Source organism: Lissotriton vulgaris, chromosome 4_1 (genome assembly GCF_964263255.1).
Source record: "Lissotriton vulgaris chromosome 4_1, aLisVul1.2, whole genome shotgun sequence".
In the NCBI taxonomy this organism is placed as follows: Eukaryota; Metazoa; Chordata; class Amphibia; order Caudata; family Salamandridae; genus Lissotriton; species Lissotriton vulgaris.
This window is the reverse complement of record NC_141691.1, coordinates 115,796,540-115,823,193: the sequence shown is the minus strand read 5'-3', so window position 1 is coordinate 115,823,193 and position 26,654 is coordinate 115,796,540. Positions and strand designations below refer to the sequence as shown.

The 26,654-nt window shown below is 50.2% G+C and overlaps 1 protein-coding gene across 10 annotated transcripts in view; it reads right to left on the bottom strand.

Annotated features, from left to right (window-relative positions):
• Positions 1 to 26,654, bottom strand: part of ST3GAL4 (ST3 beta-galactoside alpha-2,3-sialyltransferase 4) — a 558,945-nt gene that overhangs the window by 184,707 nt on the left and 347,584 nt on the right. For all 10 annotated transcript variants that reach the window (XM_086918360.1, XM_086918364.1, XM_086918362.1 and 7 more), the window contains 2 exons: positions 3,461 to 3,650; positions 2,621 to 2,767 (listed from right to left, as the gene is read on the bottom strand). In XM_086918360.1, the coding sequence (XP_086774486.1) occupies positions 2,621 to 2,767; positions 3,461 to 3,650 (337 nt within the window). The remainder of the gene's footprint in view (positions 1 to 2,620; positions 2,768 to 3,460; positions 3,651 to 26,654) is intronic.

The following is a 26,654-nucleotide window of genomic DNA, read 5'->3' as shown; positions in this document are numbered from 1 at the left end:
CCTGATTTCAATGCCTCCAATTTTACATGGAGCTCCTCTCACATTAAATATCTTGGCCTTCATATCACCCCTTCTATTTCAGACACGATTTCCCTTTGTTTAAATAAGTGCATTCAAAAATTATCAGACTTAACATCTAGATGGTATCCTCTTTACTTATCATGGTGGGGCCCGCCTAGATACAATTAAAATGATGCTGTCTCCCATAGTCCTCTATACTATTTCTAATATTCCTGTCTCCATTCCCTCTAAATTTTTCAGAAGAATTAACTCAATTTTGACATCTTTTCTCTGGAGCAATAAAAAACCCAAAATGTCCCTTGCCCGACCTATATGTCCTAAATCAGAAGGTGGAGTTAACTTCCTAGATTTCCCAGTTTATCATAAGGCGTTTCTATTACGACAGGCTTCCCTTTGGTTGCAAGACCCGACCTCCCCTTGTCCCCTATGGGCCAAACTTGAACGCCTCTTCCTTTCCCCTTTCTCTCTTGCTGAATATCTTTCTTTTTCACGCAAACCTTCCTCTACTCCTACTCCCATCCACAAATTCACCGCTAAGTTACTTTTATCTTCTTCTCCTGATCCCCTGTGACTGTTGTTGAGCTCCTTGCCTCCACCATTTGGCACAACACTTCCCTTTTAATAAGGGATAAGACCTTTTATTGGAGCTTGTGGCGGCACAAAGGACTCATCTGGGTTTCCCAACTATTTTCACATTCCTCTTTCATACCCTTCCCCACTCTCCGCACCACCTTTGGCTTGTCTGCTTCTTTTATCCATAAATATACACTTCTTAAAGAAGCTGTATTGGCAACTTACACTCGCCTTCTGCACGCACCTCCCCCTTCTTCTTCCTCTATTCCCTTCTCACTACTTCACTGCTTTCTACGCACTACTCCTAAAGCCTCCTCCATTTACAAACACCTTCATACTAGACACTCTATCAGATCCAAAACTAAGGCGGAGGAATGTTGGGAACAGGATCTTGCTGCATCTTGGTCCGTTCCTTTATGGGATAAGATATGGAATAAAATTTGCAAGTCCTCTAGAGCAGTGACCTTGACACAAAACTTGTTTTTCATTTATAATAGACTTCTTTTCACCCCATTTGATTTGCATAAGCGTTTTCCTACCACTCCACACATTTGCTGGTCCTGCTCTTCTCCGCAGGCGACTTTGTTTCATATGTTATTTTTATGTAAACCGGTTCATGACTTTTGGCTGCAGGTCTGGGCCCAAATTAATGTAATGTTTCATACTTGCATTCCTTTCTCTTATACTAATGTTTTTTTAGGAAGTCTTTCTCCTTGCTGGACAGATGCTGAATTTAATACTCAGATTATTGATTTATTGTTAGCTGTTGCGTTTCAGCAAATTACAGTCAACTGGAAGACCTTTTCTAATATCTCTTTTAAAGCATGGTGGTACAGCGTTTGCCATAATCATAGACTGGATACCGCTTTTGTTTTTCTGGCCCATATGGCAGCAAAGCGTATGGACTTATGGCTTCCTGTTACGCTTTATCTTGATGTATGTACTAAACGCTCTTTTTGCCCGCAACCTTCACAACAAGAAGTTCTCAAACCTCCTTAACTGCCCCCTGCATTCCGTTTCTTCTACATTATCAATTGTATGTACTTCCCTTTGTATAATTTTCTTTCTACAACTGCTGTTTTTATTTTACTTAGTTTTTGACGCCTATGATTAGTTTTTCATTGTTGTTTATGACTGTATTATGCCCATTACTTACCGATGTATTTGTACTCTATTTCTCATTATATTATTTATTGACACCTTATTCCTTTCCCCTTCCCCGAAATAACATTCTTTTTGAACTTAAAAAGAGTACAAAAGTAAACGAAGGCGATGAAATGAGAGGTGACGTGATACTTAGCTGATAAAAGAAATGGATTACATGGGTCGAAGTAAAATCCTAAAAAGTAGGAAGGAAGAAGTAAACTCCAGCCTGTTTGGTGCTCGGTTTTCTGGATATTCTGCTGTGAGACTTTTAAAGATCTAAGACTTTGGTGAATATTGTTAACATGGCACAGTAAGAAAACACGCACAGACTTGAGGCTCCCAGGCTATTTTATACCGATTAATTGATTCAGAGCTAGTAATTGGCACCAATTAAGTAAAATGTTTTTTTGAGTGGTAAAGACCTCATTCTCACACAAAGGAGTTAAAAGAGGATTCTTACTTCAGGGGTACATTTTCCACTGGGGTATATTTAAGAGCCACAAGGCGCCACTTATCATAGAGTCTGGAATTGCTATAATATTCTTCACCTAGTAAGACACATATACAATGTGTGATTTCACACTCCTGGCTGATGATTAGTTAGAGCTGATCTGAACAGTTCCACAAATTGTGGAGAGTTACAGAGAAGCCACTGCATCTCATTTCTTTCTAGGCCTATTTGCATTATAAAAACACCCTCAGAGCAATTCATATATTGATTTAGAAAAGGAAGGTAACCAAGTAAGCCCTAGGAGTGGATGGACCAGATATCTCAGTATAGTGCTAGCCTGTATTCACTTTACCACATGGGCCTTGCTTCAATGTTGTGGGACATGAGTGGACAGGAAACCTCCAATGCGCGACTGCCTGCAATGCTTACCTGAGCAATTACTTTCCTGGACTGGATCATTGAAGCATTCAGAAGTTTGCCCGTCGTCACCTGCATAAAATAAGGGTGCAATATCCGGATGTTATCCACTTTCACATTCAACATGATTGGAGGCTTTTTCCAGAATCCCTTGGCCGGCTGCCAAAAAAAACAACAGAAATACAACAGGAGTGAGAGGAAGGAGCTTCTATTATAACTGAAATAGTTAATAAGAGTTGAAATTCAACGAAGATACAAAAGGTATGCTGTTCCTAATATCTAAACAAAGGAAAACTGGTTTTATGTGGTCAAGAAGTGTAGTAGGATTCCTCCTCTTGGAATATGGGGCCCTCACACACCCGGCAAGTTGTCATGCCAAAAGACACTAATTAGGCCCCTCACTCCACAGCACCAAATGACATTTGGAAAAAAAAAGATCTCCGCCTAAGAGCCCCTCATAGGGAGCCCAACAGGCATTACTGACGAGGACCAGCCCATATCATGAAGCAGGACACATCGCCAGGTGAGTGAGGGCCGTATATTCCAAGAGGAGGAATCCTCATCCTCCTACACTTCATGACCTCATCTCAAGATTAGGAACAGCATACCTTTTGTATCTTCATTATTGTTAGGTCATGTATGCTGGACCTGTCTAAAAAGCCCTCAGTCCCTCCTTTGTGACAGGTGAAACTCAACAACATTATCATCAAAAAATCTGATCATTTAATCTTACTTAGGTTTTGACAGGTAGGGTTATGTCTCATTAAAACTGAAGAATGTAATTTAAAAAGAATATTGCAGCATTGTTCTGGTTACATGCACAGTTCTGAGACCAATGTTCTTAATACTTACCCTCTTTTCATCTTTTACAACAGATTTTAACCACAGTAAGTCGAGGTGTTTGAATGGGACCAAGACCATTAGAGTGTCCGGGTTGTTCTCTACAGAGTGATCTAAGTCCGCAGACTCGGGGTAGAAGAAGCGTATCGTTGTCTTGTTCCCCACATCCTTCTGGTACCGTCTAACCGGGGCGTTGTTCAGTCTATGGAGCGAACAAGGTAAGTTTAAACACTAGCACCGCTGCGACCAGTCAGCAAGCGTCTGATTTTGAAACATGTCTTTGATCATGGCAGTGGACACATTTTACAAGCATCTCACCAGTGTCCTAACATCTAGCAGAGATGCCTACGTGCCTGCTTCAAGGTCAAGTGAAAGTTACTTACTTGTAATCCTTATTCTCCATCATTGGGACATTTACAAGCACTAAAGGTTGCCGCCTATGGACAGAATCTTTAATAGATCAAATATTTTCTTTCCAAAATCTAAACAATAAATATCAACCTGGCATTTTGATTTTTTTAGCAACATTTTAACTAAACAGAAAATTAAGGGCACATCTCTACTGCTTTTATTTTTCTTAAAGACCCATTTCAGATATAGAAACAAAGATTTAAAAAAAAGCAACAGGCAATAGTACTTATGAGCGGCTAGACTATCTTACGGCGCCCCACAATTGAGAGGGAGTGATCACCTGTGTGCTAATTGTTTGATACTAAGAGGAAGGCTCTTAGCTGCTTTCTCTGCTCCTGAGATCCTGATTCCTGCAGATATTGCTTTTGAACTTTTAAAGGCACCTTCTTGGTACCTTATCATTGGGCCTGGAGGAGTGTGAGGAGGCAGTGAGGAATGCGAGGTCTCGACTTGGAGAGCCTTCACAGGCTCTCAGCTCTGCTGGAGATTGAATTTTGACAGTGACACACATGCTTGCCTGGGTGCCCAGGGCATGCAAGATTGAAGCCCCTGCTGAGTATGCGTGCCTCTAGTTGGGCAATCATCTTAAAACCAGAGTACCCATTAAGGGCCCGAATGGCAGAAAACCCGGAATGGAATGCTGCAAAGTTTGCGCAACAATGCAATTTTGAAAAACCAGGAGACGTATTACACATAGGGTGCACTTTCCCAGTTTGCATCACAGCGCATCTTTAAATAGGTGAGCCGTGCACAGACAGGGAAAGTGAGCCATATTATGAAGCTTATGCATTCAAGTGAAAAACAGTGCTTCAAAGCCACTCCGTGTTTCACTGTGCAGGTGGCCACCCTCCTACACTTTAAAGAGGAACTAGAGATCCTTTTTTTCAGGTGGGGGTAGTGAGTGGGTGCAAGGAGATGTCTGAGGGGGGGGCAAAAGGCCCCCCTCTCCAGAGGGCTGCCATTAGTGGGCGCACCTTTTTGTGGCACACTTTTAGTGCGCCTCCTGACAGCTTCTTTGAGTCAGTGTTCATATAACGGCATGGGTGCAGGAGCAAAGTGATTCCCTCATCTACAAGGGGTCATGCCCCCATGCAAACGAGGGAACGCCCTCTAATGATAGCGTGGCGCTAAATGTGAGCCAGCACTATCAATATTCCTGAAGGGGTAGCACAAGCGCCTGCGGCTCCTTTTGTAATACCAAAGTACCTTGGGGTGCACAAAATGGGGGCACATGCCTGTTGCACCCCAGGGCACTCAATTAATTACAGGACCTGTGCCAGAGAAAGCAGGGGACAAGGGGCTGCATAAATGGCCTATCAATTTCTTGTTTAAATGGCACTGAAGGAAAATAGGCAACGTGTAGCCAAAAAGCTCTCTGTCCTCCCACCAGAAGCTCTCAGAGGCACTTGGGGCTTCAAGTTCTACATTGTTGTTGGGGCACCCAATGATACTTGTGGCAGTAGCTGATGTACCAGGAATGACATGTACATGGTTCTGTAAGGCGTTTAGGATAATCGAGTGAATCAGGGGAGGGTTGTGCACTCTGTACTCTGTGGCTCCCTGACGCGTGACAGTTCATTGTAAGCACAAGAAATGAACCCAGAGGCTCCTCAGGACTTTCTTCACTCAAGATGAGAGAGCTGTGAGCATGCTGGAAAATGGGGTCGTTGTTAGGCCCATCAGCTTGCCTTGAAGGTACTGGAGGGTAATAAAGTGAACTGTCTGAAACAGACGCAGCATATGTGACATGACAGCGGTCTTGTTAGAGTCTTGTGGTTGGACTACTTATGTTCATTCCAGGTTTTAAAATGTTTAAGAGCCTATATGTTATAGGATGAAGGCAGTCGCCACTTGGATTAAGGACAGCTGACTCCAGCTTAACTCAGACAACACCGAAGTCCTCATCTTGGGCTCCACCCAGTCCACCTGGGACGATTCATGGTAGCCTGCAATGCTCTGAACTGCCCCGCACCTACGGACAATGAACAAAACCTTGGCATTATTTTGCCGAAGGTTTTGCGACACAGGACACAGACTTTCAGACATTTCCGAGGCCGACAAAAGATCACAGCAAAGCTGAGACCTGTAGCCATCACGAGAGACGTGGGACCGGAACTCCTGGACACCATGCACATTTGCTAGTGCATCGACTTCCCAAGCTTTCCTGAAGTTGTGCATTGGGCTACATGTAGTCCAAGCCCCGAGCACCATTTGCACCAAAGATTGTGGGCCTTCACTCCACGAGTGTTCCGTGGGCCCACTTCTAGCATTTCCGCTTGAGGCTCCTTTGCGATCCCTGGTCCGTTCACTGGTAGGTCCCCACGTAGTTAACTATTCTGTTTCTTGGGCTTTCCCTGTTGCTCGAGACGGCCCCTGATTCCCCTCCAAAGGGTAAGTCCCTCAGACCTTACAGGTCTGCACCAAAGCCAATCTTTGCTTTCTGCGTGGGTTGCTGTTGCCAAGGCTTGTTGGGTCCAATCCGAAAAACCAACACCGCAGCACTCGACATCCTGTATGGGACAGATCGAATCCAGCTCCTGGTCATCCTGGACGCCTCCTGGTCCTCGTGGCTGAAGGGTCAAGATTCACCTTCTTCACCTGAAATCACCCGACATTGGTTGGCATCTTCTCATCGCGTTCCTGGTCACTGGCAAGTGACCCAGACTCTGTCCCCTCTGCTTTCAGGTTCTTCAGATCTTTGATCTACCCAGACACTTTCGACCTGGTTGCCAGCAGCACTTTGCAGCAAATCTCCATTGAAAACGCAGACCGGCAAGATGCTTCTTTGGTGTCTGTTTGAACAGGGGAGTCACTCCTTGACCCCAAAGGAGATTCTTCCGTCTTCTAGTCGAAATAGAATGTCGAAGGTCCAGGATATATGTTGCAGGGTTTCGTAATCTGAAGTCCTAAGGACTGGGTTCCCATACTTATGCTAAGTTTAGCGGTTGGACTTACTTTAGGGTCCCACCTATAGGAGGACACAGGGTGGGGGTGGGTACACCCCTTTCCCTTTGTCCAGTTTCGCACCAGAGCAGGGGCTGAGTGTCCCTGCAACCGGTTTGAACTGGGGTATGCACAGGGACACCAAGTGTGCCCCCAGCACTGTCTGAAAAGCATTTACTGAATGCACCCACCCAGCCCCGATACACTAAAGCCTGTCTGGGGAGGTGGTTACACCTCCCTGTGACAGGAAACCTATTGTCCAGGCATCCCCTGCCGGAGTTTCATCCAGCAGCAGGAGGTCATACTTGTGTCTGTGCCTGCAGCATTCATTTTGTGATGCCAGGGCTCTTTTAAACGATTACCGGTCAGGTAAGTGTGTACATGACTTCTCCCTCTAGAAGGGTGGAATTCTACCCCCGCCGCCAGAACTGGTTGGGGGTAGGATTCAAAAGTGTTTGACACCAAACACAACATCTTTCCATGCAGCCATTCCAAAGTTAGCATTAACCGCGAGGTTATAATGCACTTAAGAGTATATGGTCTGACTGCATCACAGAACAGCTACAGAGAAGTGATTCTAAAAGCTGCAAAGGGGTCCGGCTCATGCATGGGCACCCTCTCACACAAAACCAAGCACTCTGCCTTCAGGATTGTTAAGGCCTGCCATAGGAGTGACTTAAGGGTTTATATGTGTCAGTGATATAAGGTAGATATAGGTAACCTATATCTCAGTAAGGGGAGCATGCACCACCTTACCCAGGCTGCAGCAGCAGACCGGTGGTGCCATTTTGGAAGGATTCCCAGGGGTGGCATAATACATGCTTCAGCCCCTGGTAGGCCTCTGGGGTACCTATGCCCTTAGTACCTAAGGTACCATATACTAGGGACTCACAACGGTAACCCAGTAACCAATCTGGAGTGTACATAATGTATATGCAATTAATTTAGAATGAAGCAGCTAGGCCAGGGTCCTGGTTAGCAGGGCCCCAGCCAGTCTAAAGTCCAAAAACCGTGAAACACCAGCAAAAAGTGGGGGTGACCATAGTAAGCAGATCCAGCTCTCCTACAACACATGCCTACAAAGCACTCCACAAAGCTCGGCCTGCATACCTCGACCACTGACTCTCCTACACTCCCACTAGATGTCTCCTCTGGCCCCGGCCACTATCCCACGGATCTGCAAGACCATGGCTGGAGGAAGATCCTCTTATCTCGAAGTAAAGACCTAGAACTCCCTGCCTCTGCACCTCAATCAATCACAATAGCTGCCGCAATTCAGGAAGGACTTTAAGACCTGTCGCTTTGACTTAATAACTGTTGGACAGGCCTCGTGAAAGGGCCGCTTCCTCCCCGCCTGATAAGGTCCGAACGCCGGCTCTCCCGGTGTCCCCAGAAGAACCACCCCGGCAACCCACCGAGGCAGCCCGCAACCCGTCCCCAACGGGACGCCTGCTCCCGAACATCCCAGCATTGGCTGTCCCGGGCCCCCGTCAGCACCATTGCCCCGGCCCAGCCGCCATCTTGGACACTGCACCACGAGGCCGCGTGGCCTCAGCTCGACCCCAACCCTGGGCCTGGCCAGGCCCCGACATCGAGGCACCACCATCCACCCAGGAGGTGAAGAAACCACTTGGCAGGTCAATGGGAGAGAGGAGTGTCGATGGCTCTCCCCCGCCAGGTGCCGATCGCCCCCGGTCTCCCCGGGCGCTGGCTCCACCCCCCTGCTGGGTGTCTGGACTCCCTCATCCCGGACCTCCCGACCTCCAAGCGCGAGGGTCCGGACATCAAAGGAGGCCAGACCTATAACTGGGGCAGCTCCAGAGCAGGAAGGCAGTTGTATCCTGGAGTCGAGAGACACCTTGAAGAACTCATCCCTGACGGACTGCTGGCGCTGCCGCAGCCTTGCCTTGTGAATCACCTCCGAAGCCTGCTGGCGCTGCCGCGGCCCTCTGCAACGTGCATCTTCGTCTGGACCTGCTGGCGCTGCCGCGGCCCATCCTTGTGAACCATCGCTCTTGCCTGCTGGCGCTGCCGCGGCCCCTCTGCAAAGAAGTCATCATCGTAGCCTGCTGGCGCTGCCGCGGCCCTCCGTACCGAGAACCATCGTCCTAGCCTGCTGGCGCTGCCGCGGCCCTCCTTGCCGAGACTTTTCATCCTAGCCTGCTGGCGTTGCCGCGGCCCGACCTTTCAGACCTCCGAGCTCGAGGATTGTGAGCTCCTTCTGGCCGCCCTTGTACCGGACCGGTACCAAGACTGTCCCGCTACCCCTTACCCTACAGAGACTAGAATTGGGAGGATCCTCGTGTCCTGCCCCCACTGTATCGTTGATAACCTTGCCTCAAGAATCCTATATAAAGTGTGCAGATCGCATCCTTGTGTGGTGTCCATTTTGTGGGGGGGAAGTTACTTGTCTGTACGATCGCTGGAGACGGTCCTCACCGGAGGCCTCTCCCCCTGTACTCGGCCGACCCTCCGGGTCCCCGTCTAACATTGGTGGCCAGCGGCGCGATCCGAACCAACGCGTAATCGTACAGAGAGTAACTCACCCCACGACACAACCACAATGACCACAAAAGAGAGCAGAACCACAGAGAAATTCCAGATGGAGAAATTAGAAGAGTATAACCACAGAGAACTAAAGCAGTTCTGCATAGAACTAGGCATTGCTACCACAGGACTGAGCACGAAAGAAGACTTCAAAAAGGCCCTGGAATCTTGGGCAGAGACGGGTACGGCCGTACCCCAAAACCAAAGCCTCGAGGCACCAGAAACGAACCCCACTCCGACGGAAGAAAGAAGATCGGGTCTCTCCCCAGAGGAGATCCGAGAACGGGAAAAAAGCAGGCTCCATGAATTGGAGCTGGCTCGACTTCGGTTGGATGGAGAACTGAAGTTGGCGGAACAAAAAATAACATTGGAACACTTGCGGCTCCGAGAGGAGCGGGAAGAAAAACAAAGACAGAGAGAGTTAGAAGAGAAAAAGCTAGCCTACGAACATGAGCGCAACCTAAAAGAAATAGAGCTTCGGAAACAGAATAAAGATCTCGGGGTGCCCGAGCGCCCGAACACTCCTGCCACGACAGACCCTAAAGTCCACATCCCCAAGGATGTCGTCAGAGAATATTACCGGAACGACGATATCCAGCAATGGTTCAAAGCCTACGAGGTAGCCATGACCTCCCACCGGATTCCCCGAAGCGACTGGGGAGCCGGGTTATGGGGGAGGTTCGTCAACGAAGGACGAGATGCCCTGCTGCAACTCCCGGACCATCAGATGACCTCCTACGACCACATGAAAGCCGCCCTCCTCACTCGATACGGACTCACGCCCGAGATGTACCGCCAGCGGTTCCGCGACTGCAATCGGATCCCGGGTACAACTTGGGTGGAGTACGTGAACTTTTTCAGCAGAGCGTTCGAGGGGTGGATCAAGGGCAGCAAGGTGACCACTTACGAGCAACTCTTTGACCTTATTGTGTGGGAGCACCTCTCTAACAACTGCTTCGTCGAGCTCAGGCAGCACCTCCTCGACAGTAAACTAACTGAACCTCGGCAACTCGCCTCTGAAGCTGACCGATGGGAAAGCACCCGAGTTGCCCGAAACGGGCCCAGCGAACCAAACAGTACCAACCAAGGACCCCATCGCCCCCGAGGGGGAGGAGGAGGCCAGGGTCGGGGCAGAGACGCCGTCCCAGTGGCTCCCGCCAGCAGCGCCCCGCCCCCGGCCGGCAGGGGAAACCCCCCGATGCGTCCAGGGTTCCGAGCCAACGTTACTTGCCACCGATGCCAGCGACCCGGCCACTACGCCAACGACCCTAATTGCCCGAAGAACCAGAACCCTATGCCCCGCCAGGTTGCTGCCGCCGCCCTGGGAGAAGAGCAAACCCCAGAAGATTCCGAAGAGTACGAGGCCGACCAGCCCGAGTGGGAACCAGCTGCCATGTCCCTGATCTGCCTAGGGGAAAGAGACATGATTCTGCGGGCTCCCCTACCCGCCAATACGCGGAAATACAGCCAGTGGGTCAACATTAATGGGCGCCAGGCTGAAGCCCTACGCGACACCGGGGCCAGTGTGACGGCAGTCCGCTGTCATCTGGTGTCCCCGGAGCAGATCTTGCCGAACGTCCTTTGCCCCGTCCGGTCAGCCGTCAACTCAGAAAGCCTGTGTCGGATGGCCTGCGTCCCCTTCGAGTGGGGAGGAGTGTCCGGAATGCTGAAGGTGACTGTCCGCGATGATGCCCCAGTGGACTGCCTCCTGGGGAACGACCTCAAAAGTTCCCCCTGGGCAGCCGTCGAAAGAAGAGAGCACCTGGGGATGTTGGGCCTCCCTGAATGGGCCTGCATAACGACCCGGTCCATGGCCGCCCGCGCCATCTCCAGTCCGAAGAACCAGAATGGCCAGAACCTCCTCCCCCGATCGTGCCGGAGGGAGCCGCCCTAAGTGCCAATCCCCCAGAGCAAACCGAAGAAGGGCCCGTTCAACTCCAGGACCTTCCCGAACTGGCCCAGTGGCGGCAAGAGGGTGGTCCCACCCAGGAGCAGTTCCGACAAGAGCAGAGGACCTGTCCCTCCCTCGAGGGACTCCGGCAGCAAGCCCTCGCCCAGAGCGCCGGTGACACCGCAGGGGCCCACTGGATTTATTGGGACAATGACCTGCTCTACAGTGAGCAAAGAATTGCTGAGCTGGGGGCCAGCCGGGTGCTGGTGGTGCCCCTCCGCTTCAGAGACTTCCTTTTGAACTTGGCACACAATGTCCCCCTTGCTGGGCACCTGGGGCAAGACAAAACCTACAACCGCCTGGTGATCCACTTCTACTGGCCCAAAATGCGTAATGATGTCTCCAACCACTGTCGGGCCTGCCCCACCTGCCAGGCCAGCGGGAAGAGCGGCCGAAAGATTAAAGCACCCTTGCAACCCTTTCCCGTCGTCACCACCCCGTTCGAACGGGTCGGAATAGACATTGTGGGGCCCCTAGACCCCCGAACGGCCCAGGGGCACCGGTTCATCCTAGTCCTGGTGGACCACGCCACCCGCTATCCCGAGGCCATTCCTCTTCGGACCGTGACAGCACCCGTGGTAGGCCGAGCCCTGATGGGGATCTTCTCTCGAGTGGGCTTCCCCCGGGAAGTCGTCAGCGACAGGGGCACGAACTTTATCTCAAAGTACATGAGGTCTCTCTGGCAACAGTGAGGGGTCACCTACCGGTTCACGAATCCTTATCACCCGCAAGGAAATGGACTGGTCAAGCGGTTTAACCGCACTCTCAAGGGAATGATCATGGGCCTGGAAGAACCCCTACGTCGCCAATGGGACGTGCTGCTCCCGTGCCTCCTCTTCGCCTATCGAGAAGTTCCCCAGAAATCCCTCGGCTTCAGTCCCTTTGAGCTCCTGTACGGACACCCCGTCCGGGGCCCCCTCAGCCTGGTCAAGGAAGGATGAGAGATGGCCCCCCAGAAGACCCCTCCAGACGTCTATAAGTATCTCCTGACCCTCCGCAACCAGACCCGGCGATTCAGGGAACTCGCCAAAGCCAACCTTGAGGCCAGTCAGGAGAACATGAAGAAATGGTACGATCAGCATGCCTCCTCCATCGAGTTCGAACCAGGCCAGCAAGTCTGGGTGATGTCTCCAGTCGAACCCTGTGCCCTGCAGGACAAATGGACAGGACCCTTCTAGGTGCTAGAGCGCAAGGGCCCTGTCACCTACCTAATAGACATGGAGTCCTCCCGGAACCCCCTGCGAGTCCTCCACGCCAACAGACTCAAACCCCACTTCGTACGTTCGGAGCTCAGCCTAATGATGGCAACAGATAGTGGGACGGAAGAAGACTCTGAGCCCCTCCCTGACCTACTGAGGACAGGTGAAAAAGATGGCTCAGTGGAAGGGGTCAGACTCTCCGATGCCTTGTCCCCAGAACAACGCCAAGACTGTCGGGCTCTCCTGCTACAATTTGCGAACCTGTTCTCCCTCACCCCCGGGGTCACCCTCTGGTGCCTTCACGATGTGGACACTGGGGATAGTCCACCTATTCGACACAGGGCGTACCGAGTGCCAGATTGGGTGCGCACCTGCATCCAGAACGAAGTCACCAAGATGCTGGCCCTAGGAGTGATCGAGCCATCCGACAGCCCCTGGGCCAGCCCAGTCGTACTGGTCCCCAAGGCTGCCGCCCCGGGCGTTGCCCCCGAGCTCCGGTTCTGCGTAGACTATCGGGGCCTGAACGCTGTTACCAGAACCGACGCTCACCCCATCCCCCGGGCGGATGAGCTGGTTGACCGCATGGGGGCTGCCCGCTACCTGAGCATCTTCGATCTAACAGGGGGCTACTGGCAAATCGGCCTCACCCCCAGGGCCCAAGAACGATCCGCCTTCTCTACCCCGGATGGCCACTACCACTTCAAAGTGATGCCATTCGGCATGAAAAATGCTCCAGCTACCTTCCAACGACTCGTGAACCAGGTACTGGCGGGCCTCGAAGAATTCAGCGCCGCCTACCTGGACGATATCGCTGTGTACAGTCGCCACTGGGCAGACCACCTTCACCACCTCCGAGAAGTCCTGCACGCCCTCCAGCAGGCTGGCCTCACCATCAAAGCCAGCAAATGTCAGATTGGCCAGTGAAGGACTGGGTTCTTTGGACCCAGCGGTGCCAGGGCACAACACCTGAAACCTTCGTGGGTAACCTGCTCCGGCGTACAAATCACAGAGACACGGGACACTTCCTTCGGCGTCAAAGAGTCAAGGTTTATTTACTGCAGGGAACACAGAAGTCACAAGAAGTACATCGAGTGTAGTTCGGGGAGACTGCTTCAAATTGTATTTGTGGATCGCTCCTTTTATACAGTTTCTACCCATAGGATAACATGATACACAATAGTTTACAACCTGGTTCCCACAAGTCGCTCTCAGAGGGGTCGCTTAGATCACTTTGAAACACACAAGATCCGGAACATAAGTGCGGAAACATTTGGCGATTCCCAACTGTAAAAACCCATCTTCCCACCATTAGTAAATTCCAATCAGCAGTAAAGTAGATCGAAACAGGAACGAAGACAGGTGCAGAGGAAGACGGAGACAGTGGGGAGATCGGAAAGGGTGTAAAAGGGGAGTGTCGAGAAGCACGAGATACAGGCATCAAAGGGACGTGCCTAATGAGATGCACAACTGAGACAATAAGCCCGTGCGGCAAGATGAGCCTCGAGCGGCGCCATCTGCCTTACAGTAGCATCCCCCTCGTCATAAAGACACTTTCAAAGAACATGTGTCTTCCGCAAATATCTTGGGAGTCCCAGGGTCGCGAAGCGGACAGCGTCCGTTCGCTGGCTACTTGAGGGCAAGAGACAAAATGGATGCCGTATCTAAGATGGAACCCGTGGATACAGATGACAAACCCCACATAACAAACGAACGGTTTAAGTTAGCACAGCGAAACTGCGCACACTTGCTAAACTCGTCATTTGCGGTTCATAGATACTAGACTCGACCATATTCGTGTGAGTCGAAAACACCACTTACAATTGTCACGGAACCTCAGACGCTCCTTTTGCCCTCATGTAGGCAAGCACTAGTCGGAATCATACTCGATATTCATCAGACCATCAAGATGTCGTTGTAGCATAGCTCTGTCCAACCGAGTCCCCTTGGTAACAGATGGTTGTCTCATACACGTTGTAGCACAGAGGCCACATAAGGCAGGACCACACTGCACACAAAGGCAACACGTGAACAGGAACACTACCACAACCCCGATGATCGTCAGAATCTTCCAACCCCAAGTCGACACCAGGCCCCAAAACCAACCAAGTAGCGTCCAATCCCCTACATCCACGTGTATGGATTCGGAGATCTTGTGCAACTTCGAGATGGCTTGATAGACAGTAGGAGCATTATCAGGTATGAAAATGCAACAGCTCGAATGGATCACTTTACATACCCCACCGCGATCTGCTAAGACAACATCTAAAACCATACGGTTTTGTAATGTCATAAGTCTCTCCGCCTGAAGTTCTGTGGTGATATTACCAAGGGCACTGGCAGTAATGTTAGCTGTCGATTCTACCACTCGAGTCAAATGTCTCAGGTTCCTACTATTAACCATAGGTCCCCAAAACGGGAGGAAACCCTTGAAAAAGTCTCCTGCCTCTTGACCGGCAGTATCCTCTTCACTAATTACGCCTCGTACAACTCTAGTCTTATGATAATCGGCATCTACAGTGAACGTCGGAGGCAACAGATTTGCAACAAAACATGAGCCCATGAAGTCTGCGGGCAACCATGTGTATGCACGATCATGACAGATGAAGTACGTACCCTTGGCAGCCAGAAGCACAGGGATCGGGGACATTGACAGAACGTAACTTTCAGTGCAAGCACTTACTCCAAGTGAGGCTTGCGAGCCACGACCCACAAGACAAAAATTACCAGTGTGGGGTACGACCCATATTGGAGACGAGCTTTTAAGCTGCTTTTCATTAGTGAACGTACTATATTCCCCTCTATTCGGTGCCCTATAGGCTTGTACCTCTGCCTTAGGGATGAGATAAGCATCATGGATCTCATCTTCCAAATCCTGTATTATCATCGATACCACCCACTGCCATGAGGTAGGACCCGGTTTGGGGGAACGTTCTGGAGAGGGGTGGAAACCTAGTGCGCTTCGAAGCATTGTTTGGTATGCTCGAGCTGACCCTTGGGAACTATACGGTAACACCAGATATGGAATTCCCTTACCCGTAGTATGTGGCATCAACCCACACACCCAACAATTAGTAGTGTTAACCACTAACTGATGCTGATGGAGGAGCTGGATAAAGGAATTGTTGCGGAATTCTACACGTCTAGCCTGTTCGTGTTCTGGTAACATATGAAAGGAATGAGGAGAAGCAGTAGAAGTAATGTTAGGGTAAGGAGTAGGAGTAGGGGTAGGAAGTAAGAAGTAAGACATAGTGTAATACACCCCACCCGCCAAAAATGCGGAAGCAGTTAAAAACAGTACAAACAATTGGGATACAAAACATTTCGTACGACTAAGTTTCTGCAGCTTGACTCTATACGCCTGCGTTCCTTCCAAATCGTTCAGCTTCAAAAATGCCATTTCCCTACGACCGTCCGCAACGTTTCTTGACGCACTTCGTTCTGTGCAGCAATAGTCAATTCCCAGGAGTTCCTAGGAACCGACGGCCTTTAACCTAGCGTCAAGACCTACTGTCCAGAAGGAAGTACGCGCGCGGCCCTACGGCCCTCAATACACAATATGTATTTTATTTAGCACAAATAGTTCAGCTGTGGAAGGAAAAAGATACAAGAAAAAAAAATCTTAATATATGTACAAAACAATTTTCAGTGATACGAATTGTTCACAGTTGATCAGGGGAAACGAAGATATTGCAGTTATCAGTTTCAGCAAAGCAAGAAAAAAATTTATTTGTCCTTAGTATGAGAACGCAAAGAATATCGATGTTTCCCGGGACGTGTCTGCTCGTCAAACAAAGGATCTGTTGAGGAGACAGCGTCCTGTTGATCAGTTTGTTGATTTGGTCTTGAGTCTTTTGCTGACAATGTTCCAACAGTGGCTTTCTGCTGCGCTGAGTGTTCACCAACAAGTTGTGCGTCACTAAAAGGTACAAACGCCGGCAATGTCTCTGCTTCTGTTGACGCAATGCCTTTCCTCACCCACGGGTCTGCCGGCAAAGGAATAGGGACTCGCTTACAATGGGTAGCATGTACCCAATTCTTCCGCCCCTCGAGACGAACGGCAGTCCTCGTGGCCAAAAGCACCTGGTGAGGTCCAACAAAACGGGGGTCCAAATTCTTCTTGCGCGAAAAATTTCGGGTGACAACCCAATCACCAGGCTGGAGCTGGTGGCCTGGACCCTCCGTCTGCGTCGGCAAGGCGTCGTAAACCTGTTGATGAATTAACCTCAGTTTAGCAGTCAAGTCATGTAAGTAGTCAATCAACATCGGGTACTCAAGATCAACGAATATACCTGGCCTAGGAACCCCCCACACATTCGCAGGACGGCCGAACACTATTTCATAGGGACTAAGCCCTATTCGGGAGTGTACAGTCGCCCTAGTTGACAGTAATGCTAGAGGCAAAGCGTCAGGCCACGAAAGTCCAGTCGTAGCCTGGATCTTCGCTAATTTTAGTTTAAGGGTGCCATTGTACCCTTCAACCAATCCAGCTGACTGGGGATGATTGGCGCTATGGAATTTCTGATTAATTCCAAGGCCCTTACACACACTCTTCATCACACTTCCAACAAATTCACTTCCGTTATCTGACCACACGACTCTAGGCATTCCATACCGAGGAAAGTATTCCTTCAGTAGGATTTTCGCAGTAGACAAAGCAGTATTATCTTTGAGGGGATAGGCCTCGATCCATCGGGAGAATGCGCAAACCACAACCAAAACGTATTTCAGGTTATTGCATCGCTCCATATGGATGAAGTCCAATTGGATCACCTCAAAGGGATACGAAGGAGGAGCAAAACTGCCAGAGGGAGTTGGGGTTCCTTTGCCAGGATTGTACATTATACACACCATACAATTCTTCACCAAACGTTCAGCACACTTAGTAATTCCATCATTCTTCCACACATCAGCCAACAACTTGCAAATACCTTTCGCGCTAATATGTGCTAACCCATGTGCCATTTGCACAACGGCCAGTACATACGCATCAGGCAACATCCATCTTTTCTGATCTGACAAATCAATCCAGCAACCATTCACATCCAACCTTCCCGTACTTTCTTTCCACTTCATCTTTTCAGTGTCGGTGGCCTCATTCTGAATTGCTTTCACACTCTCTATAGTATTCTCACACATACTTGATTCTGTAGGCCACCTAACCGAATTCGTCACATACATTCGAGTGCTAAGGTTCCGGGCAGTCTCCTTAGCAATCTCATCTGCAAACGCATTACCACGACCAACATCATCCGTCACTTTACGATGCGCACTACATTTAACAATTGCAACTTGAGCAGGCAAAGTCAATGCATCCAAAAGATCGTTCACAAGCTGGCCATGCTGTATTTTCGTGCCATGTGACGTCAAGAAACCACGTTCTCGCCACAATCGTCCGAAACTATGCGCTACACCGAAAGCATACTGACTATCGGTGTACACATTCACACGTTTACCTTTTGCTAATACACATGCTCTAGTAAGAGCGATCAGCTCTGCAGCTTGGGCAGAATTCTGATTCAATCTCGCAGTCTCAACAACAGTATTCAACGTCACCACAGCATAAGCAGTAGTCACATCACCATTCGGCAATTTAAAACATGACCCATCCACATACAGGATGCCATCCGGGTCTTCCAATGGGGTGTTTTTAAGGTCCACACGACCTTTTGTTTCCTCCTCTGTCCGCAAGTAACAGTCGTGTTCTGTTACTGCATCTGACTCTGCACTAATTGGTAACAAAGTTGCCGGATTTAGGACATTACAACGTCTTATCTGAATGTGGCTTGCCAAGAGCGTCAATTCGTACCCAGATAACCTCGCACTCGTCAAGTGCTGAGTTTTCGTTCGATTCAAAAGAGTATCGACTGCATGCGGAACCATCACCGTAAGCATATTATCCATGACCAATCCTGATGATTGTCGGATGGAGACCGCAGCTGCCGCAGTTGCTCTCAAACAACTCGGCAATGCTCTAGCTACTGGGTCTAAGGTCGAGGAAAAATATGCACATGGACGTTGCTTACCACCAAAAGGTTGCGTTAAGACACTCAACGCACAACCTTCCCTCTCGTGAACATATAACGTGAACGGTTTACTGTAATCAGGGGTACCTAACACAGGGGCCGAACACAATGAATCACGTAATTCAGAAAAACGTTTCTGACATTCTTCCGTCCATGGTAAAGGAGTCGAAACATCCTTGCACGTAAGAGCCACCAATGGTTTCGCTAGCAATGAAAAATTAGGAATCCACTGCCTGCAGTACGATGTGATACCTAGAAAGGCACGCACATCTCTTTGGGTTTGTGGCACAGCCATGCGCGCAATCGCTGCAATTCTCCTGCAATTCTCTCTGGGGTCAATCTCCTTCCCTCCTTTGACAATAAGTGACCTAGATAGGTTACTTCTTGACAACAATATTGGAGTTTAGAAGGTGACACCTTGTGATTTAACTCACAGAGATGTTGCAGCAACGACACTGTAGCAATTTTGCAAATGTCCTGAGTATCAGCAGCCACCAATAAGTCGTCGACGTATTGGATTAAAGCCGCACCAACCGGCAACCTAAACGCATCTAGTTGACCCTTCAAAGCTTGACTGTAAATCGATGGACTTTCACAGTAGCCCTGAGGAGCGCGTCTGAACCGGAAGCTACGTCCACCAAGAGAGAAACCGAAAAGGTCCCTGCTCTCTTCGGCAATCGGGATGCTGAAAAACGCATTTTTCAAATCAACCACCGAAAACCATGAAGCCGTAGCTGGAATCAGAGTCAGTAGCGCCGTAATGTCAGGCACAACAGGGAATTGAGGAACCACAATTTTATTCACCTCCCGTAAATCGATAACAAAACGATAAACAGGCGGTTTGGTAGGATCAGTACGTTTAAGAATGGGCAGGACAGGACTATTGCACACGTTTCCCCGAGTTTCTTCAATGACATCTTTCTCGATCAAATCATAAATGATCGCTAACAAAGCTCGTTCACCATCCAGGGAGATACGATATTGGGGAATACGTGGCAATCGCACATTCGATTTCAACTGAACAACATAAGGGGAGATATCAAGTAGGCCCACGTCGTTTGGACCCGTCGCCCACAAAGATGCAGGAAGAGAACTCAATTCCGGTGGAAGCTTATCGAGGGACAAATACATGGGAGAGACTACTTTCTCTCTGAACGTAAGCTTTACACCCGCAGGAGAACAATACAAAGTTGCATACAAACGTTTAAGCAAATCCAGACCCAAAAGATTTTCACCACAACCAGTGGTTAAAATCAACGGAGCTTCGAGCTCACGTGGCCCAATTTGAAGGGGCAAAGGGCGCGAAACTGGATTGCTAACGGGGGCGCCAGAGAATCCAACGGATACATTTGTTAAGCCAGACAAAGGTGCGCCAGGGAGTTTCGAATGCATAATAGAACTTTTCGCTGCACCAGTGTCCAACAGAAAAGGCTCAACGACGCCCGATGTAGCAACTGCGACGTAAGGCCCTCTCTGATCAACCGGAACTGATACCACTCCCTCTCCTTGTCTTTGGCTGTCCTAGTAATTACTATCGTCAGTTCCCTGATCGACGTAATAATCGTCTACATTGTACTGCGCAGATCGTCCTTGCGATGATCCACGTTGGTCAAAACAATTATTAGAATTTGACGAGTTATCAGAACGGTCGTTCTGAGCACCACGACCTCTACCACGTGATGCGTTCTGTGAACCACCACGACCTCCTCTAGACGAATTACCACCACTACGGTCATTTAAAGCAGGACAATTGAATTTAATGTGTCCCTCCTGTCTACAATAAGCACATTGATTGTACCCCAACGAAGATCTCTGAAAAGATGAATCATTACGCGGCTGCGATCGATTCGATTGCGACTGCGATCTATTCTGCTGAGGCGCATTCTGATTAGAACGCGGCGGATATGCTTGTTGTAACAACACTTTAGTTTTCAGCTCTTTCGTCTTTTTATCGGCACGGTCATTTTCCTCTTTTTCTCTATTTTCGTAATATTGTGCCGTAGCCAATATCTGAGCTGAGGTAGAAACGGCCCATGAACTTTCTGAATTTTTCAATTTATTGCACAAGTCGGGCAATAAGTTCGATACAAATTTATCCACAAACAGCCCTTGTCCACCCTCAGTACCCATATCCTGTCCACTATGATCAACGAATGTTTCCTCGAACCTCGTAAAGAAGTCTGAAACACTCTCATCTTTCTTCTGCTTACAGGCTGACAACTTGTCCCAATTTACCCTCATAGCTGGCATAAGCGTTTTCATTAATGTAATGATTCGCTGGGGAAGAAGTTCAATCAACTGATCGGGTTTAGTAGCAGCCACTTGTCCAGCGTCTGCCGCTGTAATGGCAGCCCAATCACCACCTAATTCATTCGCGTGATCTTGGTGACGAATCTTGGCCCATACCGGTTGCGGTACGACATTGCCAAACAACATGTCGATATCGGCCAGATTCATTATCGTAGCGTCTACGAGCTGCGATAATTCTTTGTAATACCCCGCAGGATTTTTGCGAGGATCAGGCAAAGTTTGTTTCACCTGAAGCACTTCCGATCGTTTCCAAGGGAGGTGTATCCACACTCTCTGGAAATGTGCTGGTATTGGAGCATTAGCATTAGTATTATCAGCGGGTACCCAAACTGGCGGAACTTCTCGCATAGGATATTGGCCAGACCCATCTCGTTGTTCAATGTCCTCAACGAACAATGCATGAGGAATAGGAGCGGGACGAAGAGATAGCAACCGTTCAATAGCACGTCGGACATTAGTGTCGACTATCAGTCCAGTTGCGAACTGAAGCCGGAGTTCAGACAGGGCGGTCAGCACCTCGTCAGGCGCATTGGCCGCTATCTGATCATGTAAGAACTTGCACATTTCATCAAACACATATCTCTGAGTAGGTATGTTGAATTGATCAAACGTTTCGAGGACAACACGAGGTGGATTTCTAACAGGGTTTATCATCCAACCCATCGCCATATTGTATAGCGCAACACGTTCTCTATTACCAGGAAGCTGGCTACGTCTCTGTGGACCATCAGAACCTGCAGACCCAAAAACAGGTCCGAGCGACTGAAAGAAGTTTGTCGCAAGGGGAGAATCACGATTACGGGTAGAGGGAGAAGAATAAGACACAGGACTAACAAGAGAAGGAGTAGAAACATTAGCAACAACAGGGGTTAACAACACAGGAGCAGTAGCGTGAGCAGTAGCGGGAACAGGAGTATGTGGAAGCGGAGGAGCAGTAGGAATAGAAAGAGGCAAAGGAGCAGGAACAGTCGGAAGAGCAAGTGCAGGTTGAGGAACTGGTGGAACAGGTACGGCAGGGACCACAGGAGATGCGGTACCCTGTACGTACGGAGGTGGCGACTTCATAAGATAGGACATTAAAGAATCCTCAACTGCCTCTTCCTTCTTATCCGACTCCGTAGACAAAACAGGATAGCATTTGTCTATGGACATACGCTGTAATCTCTCAAACACTTCCTTATCCTTATCCTCCTTATCACGCTGAAACTGCTCAGCTTTCTTCACTATAGTAGCAACAGTATCTCGCTGACTACGTTTATTTTGTCTGATCTCTTTCTGTCGGGCTTCTTTGCGCCACAACCGAAAGGCATCAAACATGGCCGGCCTTGATTTACGTTCGAACAACTTTATTTCCAAATTATCTAAGATCGACGCTTCGAAGCTACCGTGAGGTGGCCAACGAAGATCGCCGTCTTTCTTTGTATATTTGATCCAATAATCGTTAAAAGCAATCGGGCCTAGCCCATGTTTGCTATATAAGTCATATGTAGGAGTTCCAACCGGAGGTATCGGACACGAGTCCTCCAGCAGGGAATCCGCACCACAAGGTCTAAAGCAACTGAACAAAGTACTGCGACCAGGCATCTTGCACACTAGCCGAGTTTCACAAACTTCAAGGGTTACGGGATTTCGGGATTTACCAAGTCCCAGCAAAGAACTAAACCCTCGGTCTTTGGCGGCTGCAGTCGTCAAACAAATACAACAACAACAAAGTACGCTCGCAAAGTGTCACCGACAAAAACACTCACACAGCGTGTACAACAAAGACACCCGCTAAAGTGTCTACAACAAAAACACTCGCTAAAGTGTTTACAACAAAGACACTCGCTAAAGTGTCTACAACCAAGAACTCTGGGAGCGACCCACAAATACTTAACTCAAAGATCAATGGCGTCCTCAGGAAGGCCCGTCAATCGTCTCGCTATACCAAGGTCTACGCCAGGCGCCAAAACAGGTCTACAGTCAGGGCAGCAGTCCGTCGCAGCCGTTAGGAGGCGGGAATCTTCGCGGGAAAAGTCTTCGGGCCACTTATTTCGACAACAGGATCGATGAAGCGGGGTGCACCTTCCCTCGGAGATTTCACACGAAGTTCCTCACGATCGTCAGGCTTGGACCGGTACCACTGATGCAGCCCCACGTTGGGCGCCAACTGAAGGACTGGGTTCTTTGGACCCAGCGGTGCCAGGGCACAACACCTGAAACCTTCGTGGGTAACCTGCTCCGGCGTACAAATCACAGAGACACGGGACACTTCCTTCGGCGTCAAAGAGTCAAGGTTTATTTACTGCAGGGAACACAGAAGTCACAAGAAGTACATCGAGTGTAGTTCGGGGAGACTGCTTCAAATTGTATTTGTGGATCGCTCCTTTTATACAGTTTCTACCCATAGGATAACATGATACACAATAGTTTACAACCTGGTTCCCACAAGTCGCTCTCAGAGGGGTCGCTTAGATCACTTTGAAACACACAAGATCCGGAACATAAGTGCGGAAACATTTGGCGATTCCCAACTGTAAAAACCCATCTTCCCACCATTAGTAAATTCCAATCAGCAGTAAAGTAGATCGAAACAGGAACGAAGACAGGTGCAGAGGAAGACGGAGACAGTGGGGAGATCGGAAAGGGTGTAAAAGGGGAGTGTCGAGAAGCACGAGATACAGGCATCAAAGGGACGTGCCTAATGAGATGCACAACTGAGACAATAAGCCCGTGCGGCAAGATGAGCCTCGAGCGGCGCCATCTGCCTTACAGTAGCATCCCCCTCGTCATAAAGACACTTTCAAAGAACATGTGTCTTCCGCAAATATCTTGGGAGTCCCAGGGTCGCGAAGCGGACAGCGTCCGTTCGCTGGCTACTTGAGGGCAAGAGACAAAATGGATGCCGTATCTAAGATGGAACCCGTGGATACAGATGACAAACCCCACATAACAAACGAACGGTTTAAGTTAGCACAGCGAAACTGCGCACACTTGCTAAACTCGTCATTTGCGGTTCATAGATACTAGACTCGACCATATTCGTGTGAGTCGAAAACACCACTTACAATTGTCACGGAACCTCACCAGGGGTCCGTGACCTACCTCGGACACCAAGTGGGGAGCGGTCTGGTGGCCCCCCTTCAGCTCAAGATCGCTGCCATCCAGTCCTGGCAACCACTTGTCACCCAAACCGAGGTCCGGGCCTTCCTAGGGCTCACCGGATACTACCGGCGGTTTGTAAAGGACTATGGCAGCATTGTGGGGCCCCTCACAGAACTAACATCCAAGAAAAACCCCAAAACCGTCAACTGGACTTCGGACTGTCAAACGGCCTTCGAGAAGTGGAGAAGTGTGGCTCAGGGGTTAGAGGCGGCAGACCCGGAAGCTGAGATTGGCCCTGGACCAGGGTTCAATTCCCCGCCTCGGCGGGTCTTGGGCTCAAAAAATTCCACGGACTCGATAATTCTCGCTCCGGTGCCTTCTCAACTCATGGGTTCACACTCTGCGACTCTGGGCAATAGCTTGCTTAATCTCCACAACGGCCCCTCGTGGCGGGATGCCTGGCTTTCACCTTGTGGATACCCTGCCGGGGTTATCTCACAGGGGAATACCAGGACGGGTTCCCTAAGCAAGCGCCGGGAAACCCTTTGTGGGTAGCTGTGCGCTATATAAGCTCAAATACATACATACAAGTTGAAGGCCGCCATGTGCACCGCCCCCATGCTCCAGGCCCCCGACTACAGCAGGGAATTCATAGTCCAGACGGACGCCTCAGATCATGGCGTTGGGGCAGTCCTCTCTCAACTCAACGCCGAGGGAGTCGATCAGCCAGTGGCCTTCATCAGCCGACGCCTACTGGCTCGAGAACAGCGCTGGAGCACCATCGAGCGGGAGGCCTTCGCAGTAGTATGGGCCCTCAAGAAACTCCGGCCCTACCTCTTCGGTACCCATTTCAGGGTACAGACAGACCACCGACCCCTGCAATGGCTGATGCAGATGAGGGGGGAGAACCCAAAACTGTTGCGATGGTCCATCTCCCTGCAGGGGATGGACTTCACTGTGGAGCATCGTCCTGGCCAGGACCACGCCAACGAGGACGGCCTGTCACGCTTTTTCCGCCTCGGCGAGGAGAGTACCCAAGAGGATGGGTGACTCTCCCTGCCTTCAGCTGGGGGGGGGACGCATGTTGGACAGGCCTCGTGAAAGGGCCGCTTCCTCCCCGCCTGATGAGGTCCGAACGCCGGCTCTCCCGGTGTCCCCAGAAGAACCACCCCGGCAACCCACCGAGGCAGCCCGCAACCCGTCCCCAACGGGACGCCTGCTCCCGAACATCCCAGCATCGGCTGTCCCGGGCACCCGTCAGCACCATTGCCCCGGCCCAGCCGCCATCTTGGACACTGCACCACGAGGCCGCGTGGCCTCAGCTCGACCCCAACCCTGGGCCTGGCCAGGCCCCGACATCGAGGCACCACCATCCACCCAGGAGGTGAAGAAACCACTTGGCAGGTCAATGGGAGAGAGGAGTGTCGATGGCTCTCCCCCGCCAGGTGCCGATCGCCCCCGGTCTCACCGGGCGCTGGCTCCACCCCCCTGCTGGGTGTCTGGACTCCCTCATCCCGGACCTCCCGACCTCCAAGCGCGAGGGTCCGGACATCAAAGGAGGCCAGACCTATAACTGGGGCAGCTCCAGAGCAGGAAGGCAGTTGTATCCTGGAGTCGAGAGACACCTTGAAGAACTCATCCCTGACGGACTGCTGGCGCTGCCGCAGCCTTGCCTTGTGAACCGCCTCCGAAGCCTGCTGGCGCTGCCGCTGCCCTCTGCAACGTGCATCTTCGTCATGACCTGCTGGCGCTGCCGCGGCCCATCCTTGTGAACCATCGCTCTTGCCTGCTGGCGCTGCCGCGGCCCCTCTGCAAAGAAGTCATCATCGTAGCCTGCTGGCGCTGCCGCAGCCCTCCGTACCGAGAACCATCGTCCTAGCCTGCTGGCACTGCCGCGGCCCTCCTTGCCGAGACTATTCATCCTAGCCTGCTGGTGTTGCCGCGGCCCGACCTTTCAGACCTCCGAGCTCGAGGATTGTGAGCTCCTTCTGGCCGCCCTTGTACCGGACCGGTACCAAGACTGTCCCGCTACCCCTTACCCTACAGAGACTAGAATTGGGAGGATCCTCGTGTCCTGCCCCCACTGTATCGTTGATAACCTTGCCTCAAGAATCCTATATAAAGTGTGCAGATCGCATCCTTGTGTGGTGTCCATTTTGTGGGGGGGAAGTTACTTGTCTGTACGATCGCTGGAGACGGTCCTCACCGGAGGCCTCTCCCCCTGTACTCGGCCGACCCTCCGGGTCCCCCTCTAACAATAACTGTTCCTCTCATCCCCCCACGCCTTGAGACCCAACACGGGTGAGTAGTCACGCTTTATAAGAAACCTGATGGATTGATTGGTTGCAACTCCCCCACTCTCCCCCATAATCCCTCCACCTTCGTCCTTCCTTCCCTTTTCTCCATCTGTAGAGACAGGACAAGAGGGGCTTCTATGCAGGGGGTTTAGGCAGAGATGTTTCCTATTCTCGTACTTGAATCTGAAGTCTGAGGTCTAGAACGCAGACTGTTTGTTGAGTTTGTTTTTATTTGCTATTCCTAAGCCTTCGGATGCATTACTTGTTTAAATGTTTAGTTAAAAGATTCCATCCTATAACAGCAAGCTCATCTCCAAGAAAGGAGGTGGAAAAACTAGGAACATTACAGAACAAAGGAAAAAGAAGGGCAAAAAAAAAAGAGGACATTATATAGCGACTGGCCTATAAAATATTCAACCATGCCATATTTTCAGGATAACA